This window comes from Ornithodoros turicata, unplaced genomic scaffold (genome assembly GCF_037126465.1).
Source record: "Ornithodoros turicata isolate Travis unplaced genomic scaffold, ASM3712646v1 Chromosome11, whole genome shotgun sequence".
NCBI lineage: Eukaryota > Metazoa > Arthropoda > Arachnida > Ixodida > Argasidae > Ornithodoros > Ornithodoros turicata.
The window spans coordinates 2,119,617-2,143,886 of record NW_026999295.1 but is presented as its reverse complement, the minus strand read 5'-3'; the positions used below and the strand labels follow the sequence as shown (position 1 = coordinate 2,143,886).

General features: G+C 46.0%; 1 protein-coding gene across 1 annotated transcript; it reads left to right on the top strand.

Annotated features, from left to right (window-relative positions):
- Nucleotides 1–4,022: 4,022 nt before the first annotated feature.
- Nucleotides 4,023–7,385, top strand: LOC135371450 (uncharacterized). Its single transcript, XM_064605503.1, has 3 exons — nt 4,023–4,072; nt 4,138–4,201; nt 4,980–7,385. The coding sequence occupies exons 1-3, from the start codon at nt 4,023–4,025 to the stop codon at nt 7,383–7,385; spliced, it is 2,520 nt and encodes an 839-aa protein (XP_064461573.1).
- The last annotated feature ends 16,885 nt before the right edge of the window (nt 7,386–24,270 follow it).

The window sequence follows — 24,270 nt, the reverse complement described above, 5'->3', positions numbered from 1 at the left end:
GGCAGAGTGCAATCAGAACTGACATCTGTTTAGCTTTTCCTTTGTTTGGAAGCACAAATAGTACACCAATGTCAGGCCATATTTGAGGCATTTCCACGCTGGTTAGGATTTTTTGCAGAAAGTGTAGGTGCAATATCAGAGACGATGGCTGTCCTGCAAAACTTGCACAGATGAGGGATTCCCTTATTTTATTTACTGTTGGCAAATAAGCAATCAAGCCTGATATTCAGAACATTCATCATGTAAATAAATGGGTGGGAGTGCCCCTGATGTCACCCAATGCAAATTGGCAATCTGTACTACCCCTTATCAAGAGGAATGAGCACGGTGATTTAGTGTGGGAGGGGATTGGTGCACCACTAAGGTCATGTGCTCCACACCTTTTAGCTGCTAGCCAGCAGACAAGGCTTGTTTCCTTATTTCTCCACAAAAAGATAGACGCACATGAGCGCAACATTCACAGGACCGTCGTGGTCGGTCACGTTACCGTTGCACCCTTTACAAAGATACTGATGGCCACAGAAAAATCTTGAACATGGCATGAACCCTGTGTAATTGTGCTTCCAAAATAGGGAAGAAGGAACAACAAACAAACATGCTAATTCTAAAAGGTACAGCTGTCAAGCTATCATCTCTCTCGTCTGGCAGCAAGGTGTCGGAGCGAACCGAAAACCGGAACCGAAAAAAAAAAAAAAAACGCTATTTTGGTGCGAACCGGAACGGAATCAAAACCGTATACGTTTTTTTCGCTCAGGAGGGAAACCGAAAAATATATTTAACGGTTTTCAGTCCAAGAAAAAAGTTCGCCGGTTTGGACTACGGATAGGCGAATGAAACAGACGTCGTGTGCTCTGAAGTCATGTCACGGATACTATACGAGGGTTACGGTTACGGTGGAATGTATGTCGGTATACTATGACCCTTAGGCTCCCTTTGTAATGGTTTATTGTTCGCGCACGCACACAGACTTAGAGGTACATGTGACTCTCTAGCAATGTGCCGTAGTGTTCGTTTTAATTTGATCCCCCCAAACTCTCCTCAACTAAACAGCGACCCAAGGGGGTCTGCATAACAGCTTCTTTATCGGTAATGTCGCGCAACGCGTCCCTTGTTTGAAAGCAGCTAAGTTGAATACATTTACGTATACGCGAGGGCAAGCCTGTGCGAAATGGCAACTCTTTTGTGGACAGGACACAAAGAAAATAAAACGGAGCCTTCGAGCGCGTTTGTGAGTGAAGGTGTTCCTCGATTTGCGTCGTACTCGTGCGGTGGTGCTTGCTGGCTAGACAGTAGCAAGAGACATTCGGATGGGACGCGATCGCTCCAACCGAACAAGAAAGAACTTTACGTATGACATCACGACAAACAAGTCCGTTTGTAGCATGCGCTTCAAGAAAGGAGAAAGCCCATTTGAACAGACACTAAGCTACCGGAACCAGGAGCTACCAATTTCACAGCTGTCTATTAATATTAAATACCATGTATGCGGAATAAACGGGTTTACATTTTGTAACATTGATTTTTTTTTTGTGGGGATGAATATTCCCAGCAGAAGCGGAACCGGTTAAAAACCGGTATGAACCGTTATGTTTTTGCTCCGGAGCAGAACCGGTACCGGATCGTTTATGATGCAACCGGAACGAAAAACGTTTCGGTTCGACACCCTGTCTGGCAGTATTGATGCAGCCCAGTCACAAGAACCACGCAAGTGAAGTGAAGGTGACTCCAGCATAGCACCCAGGTTTAGTATTCGGCTCTAATGAAGACTGAAGATTACAGATAAGTGTGCCACGAGTCACACACAATGAATAGATTCAGTGTTCAGGAAGTTACTGCTCAAAAGGGACTCGTTACAAGTTAAGATAGCAACCTTAAAATGTAACTAAGTTACTAATACAGTTAATGGTCATGAAAAAGAACTGGAAGTTTCAGTTACTTTGTAAAAGTGGCGAGTTACATTCAGGTTATTCCGTACTCAATATTTTATGTCATAACCGTAAATATCGCATCACGGATACAGCCATGGCATGCACAGCGTGTTTCGATTCAACTCGTTTTTTTTTAACAACATTAAAGTCTACTTTGCAATATGGTATAAAGCCGCTGCAGAAATTATGTGGCAAGAGAACGCGACTGTCTAACGACAAATTGAGGGAAAAAAAACATTACATTTTTGCTACATTACAGCCAAGATATCAGAATGCATTCCAACCTCAGAAACTCACATACTGTTCCTTAAAGACCCCAACAACTGCGTGCATCCTGCAGTACGGGCTGACATCGATTGCTTGTAAACAAGGTTGGTGTGAAAAATAAAAACATAGTTTGGAGAACCTGAGCCCTCCACACAAAGAGAGACCGGACAAGTCTGCGGTAAGCATAGAAAGGCAAAGTACGAATGAAACGCTGTGCATCGCATGCTTTTTCACTGAAATTTGGAACAAGGGAGAATAAGGTAACTTGAAGTCATTATAATTTACCCAGAAAAAGAACGAGTTCGTTGAAAAGTCACTGGCCTTTAAAATGGCAGTAATGAGTAGAGTAACGAGTTGCCCTCAACATTGGATAGATGCCCTGACACTGCATGAGACAGTGACCTCATCAAGTCACACGACGTGACCTTTTGTTGCTGCTCCTGTCACATTTTTGTGATGAAATTAATTATCATATTATATTACATTACATTTGTGCACGGACAACAAATGCTTGGAAATACATTGGTCAAATTTGCAACTGTACCCTGGTACAATAACATGGAAACAGAACCAATTGCAGCCTCTCTTTACACATATGATGTGCAAAGCAGTGTTAACCATGGTATGAAAAATGGTAATCTAATGTCCAGTGCTGCCCCACTCATGCCGTGATTGTGTCACTTACGTTGTCCTCATCACTCCATTACTTGTGCTTGGTTCAGGCTCTGTGAGATTAAAGAGTGAACTGTCGTTTAGTAGCATTGGTGAATCACATAACAGTACTGGTGACATGTCATCGGCCATCACTGGTGAACTCTTGCTACCCAATGTTGGGTCCTGGAACGAGTAACATGCAGTTATGACCAAGCACAAGCTACAAATTTATTTTGCTCTAGAAAGGCACCTTTGCTGTTGGCTCAGAGTGGCGAGATGACAGTTGCACAGTTGCCAAATGAGGAATTTCATCCTCGTCAGCAAGGGTGATGAAGCACGCGAAATCTTTATCATACATCTGTAAGTACAGATCCAAATTGTTCACACAATATTAGTACATGCGTTCACTGGGATAACCTATCAGACTACTACTGTACAAATGTGGCCTCATCGACAGACGCTCATGGGGAACGAGTTCAAGATCCAAACCGCCGTACAATGCACCAACTTTGCAACTGCCACGCCTGCCAACTGCCTTCAACTGATTAGGTGAGCTGGTCAACGCATTGGGAACCTTCCGAAACTGCTGTTATTCCGCACAGTAACTTCGAAACAATAGGCATAGCACAGCAAAAGCGAGGCATTGAACGGTGGCAGCAGAAATAAGAGTACTACCTTGAATACAGCTTCCGAGATTGAAATTCTGTCGCTGAGGAGCCTGCATTCTTGTACCGCAAGTTTCAGTTCATGCAGTGTCGTGCTGTTGCAGTTTCCAACGGCGTCCAACTGAAGCTTCCGTCTGACGTCCGTACCACTGACTTCCACGAGGCAGGCCACTCGGGCCATTACGTACCGAAATGTCAGTGCTGGAAGTGTGCACAACACTATAAATATGCGTTCCCCACCGTGCCGAGAAACTTACTTGGCGTCTCAACAGCACCTTCCGCACGTCGTTGCGTCGTACGCTCCCGCCAACGCGAAGTAAAGTGCCCGGATGAGGGATTGGATTGGCATGGATGGCGCGACTCTGGCTACTGTAGTTTACTGCATTTTGGCTTCTTATCGTTTTGTTCGCGATTCAAGAATAAATATAAGCTCATGTTAAAGACATTAGGGCTCATTTCATCTAGTAATCACGTTTGCCGTTTCGCAAATTCGGTTTTCTGGGAGCCGATGGCTGACGCAGGCTTCAGCTTTGACTATGGCTTTGTCAATGGCAAAGTGTAACCATCAAAGCTAAGTCGCACATGGTGTGTGGTGAAAGGTGAAAGCCCTTTCCTCGTTGCAGTTCGCTGTATTGCGGACGTGATGTGGGCTCAATACAGCTGAGCACGGGCCTCCACTACAGCAAGGTACGTATTCCCTCATCCCTAAACGCTCTGCCATAGAGTAGCAACAAGCAACGTCTTTATCAAGCTGTGGGACGACACACTGCAGCGATACGTCACCCCCCACCCCGAAATTTAACCTGCACACCTTGCACACCCTGTAGAGGGTCTTAATGAAGTCTCTTAATTAAGGGTCTTAAGGCGTTAATTAGCGTTGTCTTCTGCATTATTATGACTGCTAAGGAATTATGACCCCCCTTTGGCGCCGACTTTATCGATAAACCACTCAAACAGCACCTATGCACGCCTCCCACATGTTACCAGAATGCGCCAAACGGTTGTTTCTACCCTATTGGGTAATAGCCCACCAACAAGCCCATATACAGTGTTTCTTTTCTACCTTTTTTTTTTTTATTGGAAACCCAGCGCTTCACAAGTCCAGGCGATAGAAGAAAACTGGAGTCTATATTTGCACTGCTTGAGTAGGAAACAGGTGTTACTAATTATGTAGCACCTGTTTTACTCAAGTACCTGGAAAGTAGCGCTCGTTTTGCCTTTATTCTTCTATTCATGAAGGGTAGTGTTTCCAATAATTAAAAAAAGACACCCTGTATACTATTTGCTGAACTGCCTTCGGGACGTTGCATCCAGTAGAACATTGCACAGGCCTAAATTTCTAGCATCCAGTCTTATATACTGATTTTGCGATTACTAAGTTTGCGATACTGATCTTGCTTGTAATATGAACAGTAATATAAACAATATGAAAAAGTAATTAATGTGCACTGCTGTCGTGTTACAGATGCCAAATGCCGGCCAGATATCTTGCCCACGCTGCCAATGGAAGGTGTTCACCCTTAGGGCTCTCTTCAGGCACCTGTGCTCATCACATAGTCATGAGAAGAACTGGGTGTGTGGCCTGCAGGGATGTGTCAAGACATATCAGTCATATTTCAGATACCGACAACATGTCACTGCAAAACATGGGGATTTGCTGGGACACTTTGATTCACGAGCATCCAGTGAGCAAGGCACTGAAAATGAAGGTGGCGAAGAAGGTGGTCAGCCCATGGCTGATGCACAGGATGCACAGCTGAACATAGATGAAGGAGAAGCAGTCAGTCCCTCAAGGAGCCCTGAGGCAAGAGAAGAATTGTCTCAGACCACACCAGACTCTACAAAGCGTTTTGCGCTACTGCTTCTAAAATGGAAAGAAGAGATGAGGTTGCCTGAATCAACCTTGAACGAAGTGGCAAATGACATAACTTTGTACCTAGAGGAGTTGGCCCAGCAAGCTTCAGATACGCCCGATGGAGGAACACTTGAAAACACTGTGAAGCAACTACCCATGTTGCAGACAAAATACGGTCGGGAACAGTACTGGAAGGGTACACTGCCATTCGTTCAGCCGTCAACAATTTGCTTGGAAAACAAACCAGACGGGAAGACTATTTCTTTCCACTACATCAGCCTACTAAGAGTATTGAAGATGTACCTGGAGTGCCCACAGGTTCCAGACATATGTGAACAACAAGGAAGAGAGGGACGCTTGACCACAGTGTTTGATGGCACAGCATTCCAAAATCATAAATACTTTCAAGGTGACAAAAAGAAGCTGTGTATACAGCTTTATACCGATGAGTTCGAACCATGTGATCCCTTGGGTGCAAAGCGTGGCAAACACAAATTGATGGTTGTGTATTATTCCGTCCTTAACGTGCCCCCTGAGCTGCGGTCTCGTCTCCAACACATGCATCTGGCATTAATTGTAAAGGACAAATTAGTGGAACAGTATGGACTGCGCCGCATTCTACAACCACTTCTTGAGGACGTACGACAGTTGGAAACAGAAGGCATTGTTGTCAATTCAGTGAAGTACACCGGGTCAGTGCTGTGTGTCACAGGGGACAATTTGTCAAGTCATCGCCTTGGAGGATTTGCCACCAACTTCAGTCATGGCCGTATATGTCGATTCTGCATGGCTCTGCACCATGAAATTTCCATCAAGCACAAAGAACAAGACTTCGTCATGCGCTCTCCGGAAGGACAGCGCTACCACGTGAACATGCTTGAAAACGGGCTGCCAGCTTTGTCGTTGTATGGAGTGAAGGCGTCATGTGCAATGGAACTTGAGGGATTTGAACCTACTGAACATCTGCCTCCCGACGTGATGCATGATGTTCATGAAGGCGTTATACCTTTTCTTCTCAAACATGTTCTGACTAAGCTTGTGTCAGACAGATATTTCTCTCTGGACACTCTGAATGACTGCATTGAGAAGTTTCCTTATGACCCGTGTGACAGGAAAAACAAACCCGAGATTGTACACCGTGCTGCACTGACCACCAAAGGTACACTAAAAGGAAGTGCATCCCAAAAATTCTGTCTTTTCCGGAATGTGGCCCTGTACATTGGAGAATGTATACCTTCAGAAAACAGTGTCTGGAAACTCTACTTGATCTTCAGAGAAATTGTCGACATCATCATGTGCAGAGACTTGCCATCTGAGTACGTGCCTTACCTCCATCGTCGAATTGAGTTTTTTCGGCAAGAGTTTAATTTGCTCTTTCCTGAAGTCCGAGTCCCATGTAAGATGCACTACCTGCTCCACTATCCTACTTTCATCTCCAAGTATGGGCCACTTGTTGGAGTGTGGTCAATGCGATTCGAAGGAAAGCATCAATACTTCAAGGACGTGACACGAAAAATTAAAAATTTCAAGAATCTGTCGTCTTCGCTTGCTAACAGGCACCAACTCTATCAGATGTACACGTGGACACAGCAGGCTCCTGATGGCATCATGTCAACTAAGTGTTGCAAGCCACTGCTGTATGAGCATGCACCTGAAGCGCTGCAGCTGTACCTCACTAGCCACGGCATCAATGAAGACCAGATAGTCTCCATGAAGAGTATGGAGCTCAGTGGCAGGACATACGTCACAGACTGCATCGTAACATCACAGGTGATTGGTGATGAGCTGCCAGAATTTCAAGAAGTCTGTGGCATATACTCCGTGAGCCGTCGTATCCTCCTGCTTTTGCGCAAGCTGGTAACATTAGAGTTTGACAAACATTTGCACGTCTTTGTCGTTGATCAGAGCACAGATACATTCGTAGCTGATTCACCGCTCGACTACATGTCAGACCTGCTGAAGGTGCATCGAAAAGGGAACAGTTATGTGATAAACCCCCGACAAGCCCTCCTCTGATCGCTCACTTATTGTGCTTTCTGTTCTGTATATAGCCTCTTTGATCGCCGAACTGAGGGCACCAGGCACTGTACTGTGTTTTACCGGATCTGTAGAGATTTCCTCAACCTTCAGTATTATGCGACCTATTGCATGGACATTGTCAGCTGTTGGGCCATTGTGCATACGTCGTCTCCCCAACAGTCCTGAGCCTTACTTTTTATCGCTTTCAACCGCTTCACCATCTTTTCTGTTTTATCTGCATTGTAGACATTATATCTGCTGATGAGAAGATCGCGGACTTTCACATTTTACACACTTCTTTCATGAGTATGCTCAGCTCTCAGTCAATGATACCGACATTGTTTTGGACCATGGGAATGCAGTGTATAGCACCAGTTAAAAATGCATATAAATATATACGGGGGTTAGTGCACATTTCTTCTATATTCATGCCCCCGGACCTCATTCAAACAATTTTCTCGTTACTATACCCCATCCGAACTTGATGGATAGCAAAGTTAAAAGCGAATGTCTTGTGTGATTGTTACTGGCTGTTTCTTATTCATTAATTTATATTACTGATGCGCTGGTGGTCACGCAAGGTGCCGTACCGGAGTTGATTTCTGTATTGCATCTATATATCTTTGTGCATGTTTTGCCAAGTATTTTGCCGAATTTTCGCTTGTGTATTTTGGACATTTGCAGTGATATTAATTGCCAGTCTGCTAATCACATTTACTATAATACGTTCTTATTCAGTGTATTAATTCCCTTACTTTGATTGACAAAGAGTAAAGTGTTTGTGATGGCTTCAGAAAGGCTTCAAAGTTATGAACAAAAAATTAAGCCCAACAATAGTGTGGATGTGTGTCATTGTTACTTCGTACACCTTTTTCACACCAAAAAGGTGTAAACGGGCTGTGCAGAAGGTGTTCGAAAGCTCTAACACCCATTTAACACCCTTCAAAGGGTGTTCCTTTTTTTAGAAGGTGTAATAAGGGAGTAAAAAAGGAGTATATACAAGTTTACACCCTATTTACACCCCAAATACACCCAAAAGGGAGTTTTTGAGTTTACAGTGTAGACCTGGCTCTTCTCGCGGTGGAGCACGTTGAGAGGGCGACCACATCCCACCACCTGAACATCCACAATCCAGATAGCGTCGGGACGCTGCGCCACTATGTCCGGTTTGCGCAAGCCAGCAGACGTGGGGATGTGACGTTCTCGCTGCACATGCCACCCCTTGTTGCGGAGGCCTCTCGCCAGGTGCACTGCTATGCGGTCGTGTCGGCGGTGGCGAGCCGCGTTCGTAACGGGGCAATGCTGCGTCGCATGCGCCAGGGTTTCGGTAGCGCGACATCCCAGCCTGCAGGCGGTCTCCAGTCCCGCACGCCCCCGGGAGCACCTGGCTCTGGTTGGGATGGCGTTGATCCGCGCCTTCACCACGTCCAAGAAATTTCTTCCCTCGATTTGTCTGGAGCCGTCCGCTATCCACGCATGGGTCGTTGGCACCGCAGACGCCTCCCTCAGCCCACGACCGTCGATGGTACTGGCTAGCTTCCTTGCCCAGAACAAACGAACCTGTGCGGGGGACGCCAGTAGACGCCCCTCCCATGTAGCAGCTCTGGTAGCCCAGGAAGTCTCGGAGCGCAGGAGAGGAAGCCGGGACGCCGCCACCACAGCATCCCATGAAGAGCAGGAGAGGTTGCGCAGACGAGCCAAGCGAAGCCGTGGGATCTGCGTTGTCATGGCTGGAACCCCCAGGCCTCCATCACGTTGAGAGGCATGGTAGAATGCCACCGGAACATCTAACGGCAGCCGGAGCCAGTGACGGATAGCAGCCCTGGTGATGATGTAAGCAGCTTATTCTTACTCCCGCCTATCACTCGTCTTTGAATGGATTGTATTTCAAAAACATGGCGGGTATTCGTCCTTTGTGACATATAGCTACCGAAACCAGATTATTCTTACTCCCGCCTATCGTTCGTCTTTGAATGGATTGTATTTCGAAAACATGGCGGGTATTCGTCTTTTGTGACATATAGCTACCGAAACCAGATTATTCTTACTCCCGCCTATCACTCGTCTTTGAATGGATTGTATTTCAAAAACATGGCAGGTATTCGTCCTTTGTGACATATAGCTACCGAAAGCAGCTTATTCTTACTCCCGCCTATCACTCGTCTTTGAATGGATTGTATTTCAAAAAACATGGCGGGTATTCGTCCTTTGTGACATATAGCTACCGAAAGCAGCTTATTCTTGCTCCCGCCTATCACTCGTCTTTGAATGGAATGTATTTCAAAAACATGGCGGGTATTCGTCCTTTGTGACATATAGCTACCGAAAGCAGCTTATTCTTGCTCCCGCCTATCACTCGTCTTTGAATGGATTGTATTTCAAAAACATGGCGGGTATTCGTCCTTTGTGACATATAGCTACCGAAAGCAGCTTATTCTTGCTCCCGCCTATCACTCGTCTTTGAATGGATTGTATTTCAAAAACATGGCGGGTATTCGTCCTTTGTGACATATAGCTACCGAAAGCAGCTTATTCTTGCTCCCCCCTATCACTCGTCTTTGAATGGAATGTATTTCAAAAACATGGCGGGTATTCGTCCTTTGTGACATACAGATACCGAAAGCAGCTTATTCTTGCTCCCGCCTATCACTCGTCTTTGAATGGATTGTGTTTCAAAAACATGGCGGGTATTCGTCCTTTGTGACATATAGCTACCGAAAGCAGCTTATTCTTGCTCCCGCCTATCACTCGTCTTTGAATGGAATGTATTTCAAAAACATGGCGGGTATTCGTCCTTTGTGACATATAGCTACCGAAAGCAGCTTATTCTTGCTCCCGCCTATCACTCGTCTTTGAATGGATTGCATTTCAAAAACATGGCGGGTATTCGTCCTTTGTGACATATAGCTACCGAAACCAGATTATTCTTACTCCCGCCTATCATTCGTCTTTGAATGGATTGTATTTCAAAAACATGGCGGGTATTCGTCCTTTGTGATATACAGCTACTGAAACCAGATTATTCTTACTCCCGCCTATGATTCGTCTTTGAATGGATTGTATTTCGAAAACGCGGCGGGTATTCGTCCTTTGTGACATATAGCTTCCGAAAGCAGCTTATTCTTACTCCCGCCTATCACTCGTCTTTGAATGGATTGTATTTCAAAAACATGGCGGGTATTCGTCCTTTGTGACATATAGCTACCGAAAGCAGCTTATTCTTACTCCCGCCTATCACTCGTCTTTGAATGGATTGTATTTCAAAAACATGGCGGGTATTCGTCCTTTGTGACATATAGCTACCGAAAGCAGCTTATTCTTGCTCCCGCCTATCACTCGTCTTTGAATGGATTGTATTTCAAAAACATGGCGGGTATTCGTCCTTTGTGACATATAGCTACCGAAAGCAGCTTATTCTTACTCCCGCCTATCACTCGTCTTTGAATGGATTGTATTTCAAAAACATGGCGGGTATTCGTCCTTTGTGACATATAGCTATCAACTCTTTATTGCAGAAATATACAATAAATTCTTTGCTTTTTTCAGGGAAAAGCTAAAAACCCTTACACTCGGCCGGTTGACCTAAAGAAAAACTTAAAACAATACAGTGACCCAAGGCACACAAATAAGCACAGAAGGGCCAGACACCGGGGGGACAGACCTAGGTCCTTTAATACTGTGTTGGCCCTCCTTTCCATACAACCACGTTCCGAAAAAGTTATGGGTACATGTAGTACTCTCGAGGCTTCGGTTAGTTCAATAATCTTGTCGTTGAACCCAGAAATAGAATACTTAAGGATTTTATCTCGTGAAAATGCACTCAAGGGTTTGAAATCTCCTCTTATTTGTACATCCATTATGTAGGCGATGCCATCTTTGCAGACAACCAAATCAGGTTTATATATATTCTCCTGGATGGATATGTTTGGTTCCTTCAGAACAGTGGCACCGATACCAGATAACCAATTTCGTAATTTATGCACAATATTGTCATGACGCTTTATGCGTGCACCATGCGTTTTGGGACAACTTTGTATGACATGTGCTATGGTCTCAGAAAAATGGCATCCTGCACTACACCTAGTAACCTTAAAACGGCCACGTGCGCATCTCACCCGAGTCGGGAGGGCATGAATGCGATGTTTTATGAGATCCACCCACTCGGCCGCCGACAGGAAGGCTGGAGGGTCCCTGATCCAAAAGGCTGACGGGGATGACCGCATCTCCTCCAGGCCCCGTCCATCAGTTGTGCCGAGTAGGTGGATTCTCCAGTAATGTTGCTGGGCTACCTTTGATGTCAGATCATGACCGCCGACCTGTAAGTGATGTATAATCCTATTACATTCTGTTACAATAAGGGGGGATGCCGCAAGTGCCACCAGATAGGGATCATCTGTTTTATTCTGCACGGCCTGTAGACGGGATAACTGTATCCTTAGAAGACTATATTCTAAGCACGGGATGCCCAAGCCGCCATCAGCCATCTTTGTATACAGGAATGCATTGGGGGCATCGTGCGGCAGATGAACGAAATCCCTAACACATTTACGGATCAAACGGTCATGTTTCTGCATCATCGGGATGTTGATATCAGACACCGACCAGTCATAAGTTAACCTAGGCAAGTAATAGTACAGCAGGATTACCATTTTCTGATGGGGTTTTAGAGGACTATTGCGTAGGGATAGTAGGTCTTCCCCTGCTGAATCCAAACAAGGGAAGACACGCCCAAAGGAATCGATCCACACACCCAGGTACTTTAGTCTGTCCGCAATTGTGAGCATCGGGATATGGTCAGCACCCACTAAATATTGATGATCTGTTACCGCGACTAATTTCTGTCTGCCAGAAGGGGTAAGTGTTAGGGAGGCGCATTTCCCAACATTAATTTCCAGCCCATTCGCACCGGCGAACAGCGTGAATTGATCGAGAAGACGCTGAAGGCCAACAGGGGTTTCGGCTAATAGGATTACATCGTCAGCAAAAGCTAGAGCGTTTAACCGTTGTCCTTGAAGGTCGGGCCCAATGTGTTCCGGAAGTGAAGTAAGAAAACTGTCAAGAATAAGATTAAAAAGTAAGGGAGAAAGGGGATCGCCCTGTCTTACCCCTTTAGCTGGCCTGACAGTTTTAGTGGAACTCATAAACTCCAAGGTAACAGAACTGTTCTCGTAAAAATTTTGAATGTACTCTCTCACAAGCGGGTCCACACCACACAGTTCTAGAGCCCTAAAGATGGCGGAAAAAGGAACCGAATCAAACGCCCGTCTAAGGTCTACTGAAGCAAGAGCGAGACCATGACACCTTTTTCTGGCCTCCTTTAACATTATGCGGAGCAAGGTTAGGTTTTCGAAGGCACCGTCAGTGGGCCTAAAAGCTCTCTGAATCATGTGTAACTGAATAGAGCTCCTGAGTTGATGGACAATAATTTTATGAAAAATTCGGAGAGCGACTGGCGCAATCGTTATTGGACGAAAGTGTTCCGGAGTTGTACTTATCTTTGTTTTTGGAATAAATATGGTCCTGGCTCCGGTTAGAAAAGGGGGTAGACGACCTATCCACAGTAGCAAATTGTAGATGGCGGCAAGGTCTTCTGCAGGAACACTCTTTAGGGTTTCACAGGTCGTACCATACCAGATTATTCTTACTCCCGCCTATCACTCGTCTTTGAATGGATTGTATTTCAAAAAACATGGCGGGTATTCGTCCTTTGTGACATATAGCTACCGAAAGCAGCTTATTCTTGCTCCCGCCTATCACTCGTCTTTGAATGGAATGTATTTAAAAAAAATGGCGGGTATTCGTCCTTTGTGACATTTAGCTACCGAAAGCAGCTTATTCTTGCTCCCGCCTATCACTCGTCTTTGAATGGATTGTATTTCAAAAACATGGCGGGTGTTCGTCCTTTGTGACATATAGCTACCGAAAGCAGCTTATTCTTGCTCCCGCCTATCACTCGTCTTTGAATGGATTGTATTTCAAAAACATGGCGGGTATTCGTCTTTTGTGACATATAGCTACCGAAACCAGATTATTCTTACTCCCGCCTATCGTTCGTCTTTGAATGGATTGTATTTCGAAAACATGGCGGGTATTCGTCTTTTGTGACATATAGCTACCGAAACCAGATTATTCTTACTCCCGCCTATCACTCGTCTTTTAATGGATTCTATTTCAAAAACATGGCGGGTATTCGTCCTTTGTGACATATTGCTACCGAAAGCAGCTTATTCTTGCTCCCGCCTATCACTCGTCTTTGAATGGATTGTATTTCAAAAACATGGCGGGTATTCGTCCTTTGTGACATATAGCTACCGAAAGCAGCTTATTCTTGCTCCCGCCTATCACTCGTCTTTGAATGGATTGTATTTCAAAAACATGGCAGGTATTCGTCCTTTGTGACATATAGCTACCGAAAGCAGCTTATTCTTACTCCCGCCTATCACTCGTCTTTGAATGGATTGTATTTCAAAAAACATGGCGGGTATTCGTCCTTTGTGACATATAGCTACCGAAAGCAGCTTATTCTTGCTCCCGCCTATCACTCGTCTTTGAATGGATTGTATTTCAAAAAACATGGCGGGTATTCGTCCTTTGTGACATATAGCTACCGAAAGCAGCTTATTCTTGCTCCCGCCTATCACTCGTCTTTGAATGGAATGTATTTCAAAAACATGGCGGGTATTCGTCCTTTGTGACATATAGCTATCAATTCTTTATTGCAGAAATATACAATAAATTCTTTGCTTTTTTCAGGGAAAAGCTAAAAACCCTTACACTCGGCCGGTTGACCGAAAGAAAAACTTAAAACAATACAATGACCCAAGGCACACAAATAAGCACAGAAGGGCCAGACACCGGGGGGACAGACCTAGGTCCTTTAATACTGTGTTGGCCCTCCTTTCCATACAACCACGTTCCGAAAAAGTTATGGGTACATGTAGTACTCTCGAGGCTTCGGTTAGTTCAATAATCTTGTCGTTGAACCCAGAAATAGAATACTTAAGGATTTTATCTCGTGAAAATGCACTCAAGGGTTTGAAATCTCCTCTTATTTGTACATCCATTATGTAAGCGATGCCATCTTTGCAGACAACTAAATCAGGTTTATATATATTCTCCTGGATGGATATGTTTGGTTCCTTCAGAACAGTGGCACCGATACCAGATAGCCAATTTCGTAATTTATGCACAATATTGTCATGACGCTTTATGCGTGCACCATGCGTTTTGGGACAACTTTGTATGACATGTGCTATGGTCTCAGAAAAATGGCATCCAGCACTACATCTAGTAACCTTAAAACGGCCACGTGCGCATCTCACCCGAGTCGGGAGGGCATGAATGCGATGTTTTATGAGATCCACCCACTCGGCCGCCGACAGGAAGGCTGGAGGGTCCCTGATCCAAAAGGCTGACGGGGATGACCGCATCTCCTCCAGGCCCCGTCCATCAGTTGTGCCGAGTAGGTGGATTCTCCAGTAATGTTGCTGGGCTACCTTTGATGTCAGATCATGACCGCCGACCTGTAAGTGATGTATAATCCTATTACATTCTGTTACAATAAGGGGGGATGCCGCAAGTGCCACCAGATAGGGATCATCTGTTTTATTCTGCAAGGCCTGTAGACGGGATAACCGTATCCTTAGAAGACTATATTCTAAGCACGGGATGCCCAAGCCGCCATCAGCCATCTTTGTATACAGGAATGCATTGGGGGCATCGTGCGGCAGATGAACGAAATCCCTAACACATTTACGGATCAAACGGTCATGTTTCTGCATAATCGGGATGTTGATATCAGACACCGACCAGTCATAAGTTAACCTAGGCAAGTAATAGTACAGCAGGATTACCATTTTTTGATGGGGTTTTAGAGGACTATTGCGTAGGGATAATAGGTCTTCCCCTGCTGAATCCAAACAAGGGAAGACACGCCCAACGGAATCGATCCAGACACCCAGGTACTTTAGTCTGTCCGCAATTGTGAGCATCGGGATATGGTCAGCACCCACTAAATATTGATGATCTGTTACCGCGACTAATTTCTGTCTGCCAGAAGGGGTAAGTGTTAGGGAGGCGCATTTCCCAACATTAATTTCCAGCCCATTCGCACCGGCGAACAGCGTGAATTGATCGAGAAGACGCTGAAGGCCAACAGGGGTTTCGGCTAATAGGATTACATCGTCAGCAAAAGCTAGAGCGTTTAACCGTTGTCCTCGAAGGTCGGGCCCAATGTGTTCCGGAAGTGAAGTAAGAAAACTGTCAAGAATAAGATTAAAAAGTAAGGGAGAAAGGGGATCGCCCTGTCTTACCCCTTTAGCTGGCCTGACAGTTTTAGTGGAACTCATAAACTCCAAGGTAACAGAACTGTTCTCGTAAAAATTTTGAATGTACTCTCTCACAAGCGGGTCCACACCACACAGTTCTAGAGCCCTAAAGATGGCGGAAAAAGGAACCGAATCAAACGCCCGTCTAAGGTCTACTGAAGCAAGAGCGAGACCACGACACTTTTTTCTGGCCTCCTTTAACATTATGCGGAGCAAGGTTAAGTTTTCGAAGGCACCGTCAGTGGGCCTAAAAGCTCTCTGAATCATGTGTAACTGAATAGAGCTCCTGAGTTGATGGTCAATAATTTTATGAAAAATTCGGAGAGCGACTGGCGCAATCGTTATTGGACGAAAGTGTTCCGGAGTTGTACTTATCTTTGTTTTTGGAATAAATATGGTCCTGGCTCCGGTTAGAAAAGGGGGTAGACGACCTATCCACAGTAGCAAATTGTAGATGGCGGCAAGGTCTTCTGCAGGAACACTCTTTAGGGTTTCACAGGTCGTACCATCAGGACCAGGGGCGGACCTCATCCCCACCAAAGCCCTCCGGACATCGTCAGTGGTGATGACCTCGAACAGCAGGCTCTTGCTCGGGCACCGAGTATCCAGGCTGATGAAGTCGTCCGAGGCTGTGGCAAATATTCGAGACCAGAAGCTCAGGACCTCCTCAGGTTTGCCATTTGCTATGTTATTTCCCTCGAAAATTTTGGAAGCCAGCTTCCGCTTGTTTCTGAGGAAGAGGTGCTGGTACTCGGCATAGAGACGTCTCCGAAGTGTTCTTTTTGAAGGTCCCCGGAACTGCTGGGTAGTGCGGTGACGACGCTTCGGCTTTTGGGGGCACTGCTGGGGTCGCTGCTGGCGGCCGTTGGGCCGCGAAGCCAAAGTCTGGAACCAACGATCTAAGTTGGCGAAGGAGAAGTCCCCTTGTAAAAATGTCTTGATAATGTTTTGTAAGGCAGGATTCCGCCCGGGACCACGATTCTGGCAGTATGACGTCAGGGCATCAAATAGCCTTTCTTTTAGTCCTAGAGCCTCTCCGTTGGGTCGGTTCTGGGGTAGGTCTACCGAAGGATTTGACGCAGAACTATCAGGATAGGGAGCATTTATAGTGGGAGCAAGCCGAACATGCTCTTCGATATGGCGAATTAGTGAGAGATCGTTCTCAGTGAGCTCCCCATGATCATTCACAGCCCCCGAGGATTCCAGATCCCCCGCCATCTCTTCCGCTGGTACGCTTCCTGTTTCTTGTAGAGCGGCTTGATTTTGGCTGGAAGATGACGCAATCTCGAGAGAAGGGGAACTATTGGCTTTATACCTTTCTAGCGCCTCTTTCACCAACAGTTTATAGTCAGATTGTTTCCTTCTGTTTTTGATCTGTTCGACCGTGCGATTAGCTACATATTTCTCCAGCTCTATATTAATAAAACGGACAGCGCTACCCTCAACCAACTCTATTTCCTTTGCCGCCATCAGTAATAGCTCTTCACGGGTCCATTGAATATTGGAACGGGCAGTATGAACTCTTTGATTGTACAGGATGGGGTCACATTTCCTAAGATGCAGTCCTAGGCCCCTTTTTTTAAAAGATCTTCCACAATTAGGACAACCGGCCAACCCCTCAGGACCTGTCACCTGACAGGCTGCCATAATCAGTAGTACACTCAGTACCTGAGGGAGCATTTAGCAATTAAAAAATGGACCAAAATCCCAAGCTAGTCCCGAGGGATGCCTCCGGGATACGATGGTCGAAACCTAACAAGCAAATACAATGCGCCCTAGTCAAAAGGGGAAAACACACCAGCACACATTGTCAATACACCCCATAATGTTACACTACAATACATAACGCTTCTAAATATATGTTTGCTACCCATACACAGCTCGACGGGGTCTATAAGAAAAAGGTAAGATTGCAACTAACCTGTTGAATGGAGCAGTATTAGAGTCACGCCAGACAGCCCCGTCGAGCTGTGTGAAGGGAGGCAGCGGGTACAGATCCTTATAAAGAGGTATTCTGGCTTCTGATTGGTTGCTCCAATAGCCAACGGGCAAGAAGATCGCAGCGCCCCCTAGGCACAGCAGCGCCACCACAGAGACAACCACACGCCCTCTTGTGGCAATTCCTTAAAGCTCTCATTAATTACGCGAGCTCTCAGGTGTCTGTTTAACCGAAATGATCGACTGGGACTTTCAGGGGATGAGGAATGCAAGGGTGCAGCCGTTGGGGCTAGTCTACCATAACACTATAGACTCCGCTATAGTGGATGCGGGACAACGTATACGGGGATCTCAAAAAAAAAATGTAGGGGGCAACAGCCCCAGTCCAGTATCACTCGTAGTCCTAGCAAGCACGTCCAGCGCCGCACCACAGCATCCGTAGAACCGTCTCACCCGGTAAGCTCAGCAGCACCTGGTACACCGGGCAGGAATCGTAGAAGACAGGAATAGGGCAGCATCCAGGTCCAGGGGGCGATCTGTTGAATGGAGCAGTATTAGAGTCACGCCAGACAGCCCCGTCGAGCTGTGTGAAGGGAGGCAGCAGGTACAGATCCTTATAAAGAGGTATTCTGGCTTCTGATTGGTTGCTCCAATAGCCAACGGGCAAGAAGATCGCAGCGCCCCCTAGGCACAGCAGCGCCACCACAGAGACAACCACACGCCCTCTTGTGGCAATTCCTTAAAGCTCTCATTAATTACGCGAGCTCTCAGGTGTCTGTTTAACCGAAATGATCGACTGGGACTTTCAGGGGATGAGGAATGCAAGGGTGCAGCCGTTGGGGCTAGTCTACCATAACACTATAGACTCCGCTATAGTGGATGCGGGACAACGTATACGGGGATCTCAAAAAAAAATGTAGGGGGCAACAGCCCCAGTCCAGTATCACTCGTAGTCCTAGCAAGCACGTCCAGCGCCGCACCACAGCATCCGTAGAACCGTCTCACCCGGTAAGCTCAGCAGCACCTGGTACACCGGGCAGGAATCGTAGAAGACAGGAATAGGGCAGCATCCAGGTCCAGGCAGCGATCTGTTGAATGGAGCAGTATTAGAGTCACGCCAGACAGCCCCGTCGAGCTGTGAAAGCAGCTTATTCTTGCTCCCGCCTATCACTCGTCTTTGAATGGATTGTGTTTCAAAAACATGGCGGGTATTCGTCCTTTGTGACATATAGCTAGCGAAAGCAGCTTATTCTTGCTCCCGCCTATCACTCGTCTTTGAATGGATTGTATTTCAAAAACATGGCGGGTATTCGTCGTTTGTGACATATAGCTACCGAAAGCAGCTTATTATTACTCCCGCCTATCACTCGTCTTTGAATGGTTTGTATTTCAAAAAACATGGCGGGTATTCGTCCTTTGTGACATATAGCTACCGAAAGCAGCTTATTCTTGCTCCCGCCTATCACTCGTCTTTGAATGGAATGTATTTAAAAAACATGGCGGGTATTCGTCCTTTGTGACATATAGCTACCGAAAGCAGCTTATTCTTGCTCCCGCCTATCACTCGTCTTTGAATGGATTGTATTTCAAAAACATGGCGGGAATTCGTCCTTTGTGACATATAGCTACCGAAAGCAGCTTATTCTTGCTCCCGCCTATCACTCGTCTTTGAATGGATTGTATTTCAAAAACATGGCGTGTATTCGTCTTTTGTGACATGTAGCTACCGAAACCAGATTATTCTTACTCCCGCCTATCATTCGTCTTTGAATGGATTGTATTTCGAAAACATGGCGGGTATTCGTCTTTTGTGACATATAGCTACCGAAACCAGATTATTCTTGCTTCCGCTTATCACTCGTCTTTGAATGGAATGTATTTCAAAAACATGGCGGGTATTCGTCCTTTGTGACATATAGCTACCGAAAGCAGCTTATTCTTGCTCCCGCCTATCACTCGTCTTTGAATGGATTGTATTTCAAAAACATGGCGGGAATTCGTCCTTTGTGACATATAGCTACCGAAAGCAGCTTATTCTTGCTCCCGCCTATCACTCGTCTTTGAATGGATTGTATTTCAAAAACATGGCGTGTATTCGTCTTTTGTGACATGTAGCTACCGAAACCAGATTATTCTTACTCCCGCCTATCATTCGTCTTTGAATGGATTGTATTTCGAAAACATGGCGGGTATTCGTCTTTTGTGACATATAGCTACCGAAACCAGATTATTCTTGCTTCCGCTTATCACTCGTCTTTGAATGGAATGTATTTCAAAAACATGGCGGGTATTCGTCCTTTGTGACATATAGCTACCGAAAGCAGCTTATTCTTGCTCCCGCCTATCACTCGTCTTTGAATGGAATGTATTTCAAAAACATGGCGGGTATTCGTCCTTTGTGACATATAGCTACCGAAAGCAGCTTATTCTTGCTCCCGCCTATCACTCGTCTTTGAACGGATTGTATTTCAAAAACATGGCGGGTATTCGTCTTTTGTGACATATAGCTACCGAAACCAGATTATTCTTACTCCCGCCTATCATTCGTCTTTGAATGGATTGTATTTCGAAAACATGGCGGGTATTCGTCTTTTGTGACATATAGTTACCGAAACCAGATTATTCTTGCTCCCGCTTATCACTTGTCTTTGAATGGAATGTATTTCAAAAACATGGCGGGTATTCGTCCTTTGTGACATATAGCTACCGAAAGCAGCTTATTCTTGCTCCCGCCTATCACTCGTCTTTGAATGGAATGTATTTCAAAAACATGGCGGGTATTCGTCCTTTGTGACATATAGCTACCGAAAGCAGCTTATTCTTGCTCCCGCCTATCACTCGTCTTTGAATGGATTGTATTTCAAAAACATGGCGGGTATTCGTCCTTTGTGACATATAGCTACCGAAAGCAGCTTATTCTTGCTCCCGCCTATCACTCGTCTTTGAATGGATTGTATTTCAAAAACATGGCGTGTATTCGTCTTTTGTGACATATAGCTACCGAAACCAGATTATTGTTACTCCCGCCTATCATTCGTCTTTGAATGGATTGTATTTCGAAAACATGGCGGGTATTCGTCTTTTGTGACATATAGCTACCGAAACCAGATTATTCTTGCTCCCGCTTATCACTCGTCTTTGAATGGAATGTATTTCAAAAACATGGCGGGTATTTGTCCTTTGTGACATATAGCTACCGAAAGCAGCTTATTCTTGCTCCCGCCTATCACTCGTCTTTGAATGGAATGTATTTCAAAAACATGGCGGGTATTCGTCCTTTGTGACATATAGCTACCGAAAGCAGCTTATTCTTGCTCCCGCCTATCATTCGTCTTTGAATGGATTGTATTTCGAAAACATGGCGGGTATTAGTCCTGGTGTGTGGTGGTGGGTGGTGAAAGGGCTTGCCGTTGTCGGCCTCACGTAGGCGGGCAACGTCACGACTGACGCCCTGGGGGAGTGTGCGTCCTGGGCCGACTTCTAAGGGAACTGTGCCGACATATGTCTGAAAGCGTCTGAGGAAAACCCAGGAAAAACCCCAGACAGCACAGCCGGCACCGGGATTCGAACCCAGGTACCTCCCAGTCTCGACGTGACATGGCCAGCACGCTAACCACTGAGCCACGGGAGCTGGTGGGTATTAGTCCTTTGTGACATATAGCTATTAACTCTTTATTGCACATATATACGATAAATTCTGAGCTCTTTGAAGGGGAGCTTGACCCTGATTAGTAACGGTTGGTAGACCTGTGGAAAAAGTTAAAACAATGTAGTGACCCTAAGCATACAAACAAGCACAACAGGGCCAAACAACGGTCCGTCAATCCTAAATCTTTCAGTACCTCACTGGCTCTTTTTTCTAAGCATCCTCTTTCTGAAAACGTGATTGGCACATGGACTACGTTGAATACCTGTGTCAACTCCATAATACTTTCATTGAACCATTGAGTACAGTATTTGCGGATCTTGTCCTGTGCAAATACAGCAAGAGGTTTATAATCACCCCGAACCTGTACATCCATGATGTACGCTAGGCCGTCCTTACACACAACAAGGTCTGGTTTATATACATTTTCCTCAACAATAATCCTAGGCTCTTTCCGTACCACAGCCCCCTATCTTACTAGCCAACACTGAAGCTTAGTAACAATGTTGTCATGCCTTTTTACGCGTGTGCCATGGGTCTTTGGGCAACTTTGAATCACGTGTGCCAAGGTTTCGGAATAGTGACAGCCAGCACTGCACCTTGTGGTTTTAAATCTTCCCCGGGCACAGCGTACACGCGTAGGAAGGGCATGAATTCGATGTTTTAGTAAATTCACCCATTCCGCGCAGGAAAGAAAGGCTGGCGGCTCCCTGACCCAGAAGGACGATGGAGAGTGCTTCATTTCGTTCAGGCCCTGTCCATCCGTGGTGGCTAGAAGCCGGTCCCGCCAGAATCGTTGTTGGTCAGTCTATGTTGTGAGGTCGTGGCCTCCATTTTGCAGCCTATGAGTTAGTTTCAGGCACTCTCTGGAGAACATGGGAGAAGATGTAACTGCAACCAAGTATTGATCCTCAACTTTCTCTCGCATAGCCAAAAGGCGGGTGAGTCTGATTCGCTGGAGAGAATATTCCAGACAGGGAATACCAAGGCCACCGTCCCCTAGTTTGGTGTAGAAAAATGCATTTGGTACGTCGTGCGGAAGGTGTAAAAATTCCCTTACGCATCTCCGAATTGCCCTGTCATACTTTTGCAGAAGAGGGATATTTGTATCCGCAACTGACCAATCATAGGTGAGGCGGGGCAAGAAGTAGTATAGCAAAATAACTAACTTATGATGCGGTTTAAGGGGACATTTGCGCAAGGCGACCAGCTGTTCTACCGCGGACTCGATACAAGGGAAAACATTTCCAAAGGGGTCAATCTTGATTCCTAAATATCTCAGCTTATCGGTGACACCCAGGGCAGGGATCCCCTCTTCACCAACAAAATATTTCTGCTCGGTCACAGCAACAAGCTTTTGCCTACCAGAAGGCTGCAGGGTAACAGAGGCACACTTGCTCACATTGATGTCAAAGCCATTGGCACCCGCGAAGATGGTAAACTGGTCCAGCAGAAGTTGGAGACCAGCTGGTGTCTCAGCCATCAGAATAAGATCATCTGCGAATGCCAGAGCACTCAGTCTTCTTCCCTGAAGTTCTGGACCAAGGTGCTCGGGCAATGCTGCCAAGAAACCATCAATGATGAGGTTAAAAAGTAACGGTGACAACGGATCACCCTGTCTGACCCCCCTGGCCGGTTTCAGGGTCTTGTTACAGCCATTGTAGTCTAGAGTGACAGAGCTGGTTTCATAAAATTGGCAAATGTACTCCCGTACCGTAGGATCCACGCCGTATAATTCAAGGGCCTTATGGATAACCTGGAAGGGGACAGAGTCGAAAGCCCTCCGGAGATCCATAGAGAGTATAGCCAATCCCCGGCATTTTTCCTTTCCTTTCTTTTTTTCTTAATAAACATATCCCCCCCCCCCCGGCATTTCTTCCTAGCTTCCTTTATCAGAGTACGGAGAAGGATGATATTCTCCAGAGTACCATCGGTTGGTCTAAAGCCCTTTGAGTCCGGTGGAGCACGATCGATTGCCGAAGTTGAAAATCAATAGTCTTGTGAAAGGCCCTTAACATGATTGGAGCAATGGTAATCGGGCGGAAATCTTCAGGTCTTGTACTCACTTATTTTTTCGGGAGGAAGATTGTCCTTGCTCCATTCAGATAGGGAGGAAGATGCCCCAGCCAGAGCAACAGGTTAAATACTGCCGCCAAATCGCAGGCAGGGATGCTCTTTAGAGCTTGACAGGTCATGCCGTCAGGGCCAGGTGCTGACCTCATACCCACTACGGCCCTCTGGACATCGTGGCTTGTGATGACATCGAAGGTTAACAAACCGCCTGGGCATCTGTTGTCTAGCTTCGTTAGGTCCTCAGGAGCGCTGGAAAGAACTTGAGACCAGAATCGTAAAACCTCCTCAGCTGTTCCATTGTTCTGACGGTTCCCATGAAAAAATTTCGCAGCAAGTTTCCTCTTATTCTTGTAGAAAAGATGTTGATATTCCGCATATTTACGTCTACGGAGCGTGCGCTTGGAGGGTTCCTTCTGACGAGCCTGAGTACCCTGAGTACGGGTTGAAGGGCGGGTTGAGGACCGGGCAGTAGGGCGTGGTCGCCGTGAGAGCATAGGTTCCGCTGCGGTCTTCATCCACCTATCGAGGTCTGCAAACGACGTATCACCTTGGAGGAATTTCTTAATAATTTTCCGAAGGGCGGGATTACTCCCTGGATCCTCATCGTGACAGTAGGCACTCAGGGCATCATACAGTCTTACTTTAAGTTGCCTCGGGGCAGTATCTCTGCCAGGATTTACGCTATCCTGGGAGGATATATTATTATCGTCGGGCATACGGTGCACGTGCTCTTCAATCCGGACCACCAGGGATAGGTCAGAATCCGATAAGTTGTTAGATATCATGGGTGTGGACGCTGTCGGTACACTAGAAGGAGACGCTGGCATAGCACGCCTTTCAAAGGCCTCCTTTACCATGTTCTTGTAATCAGGTTGTTTACGACGGTTCTTTATCTGCT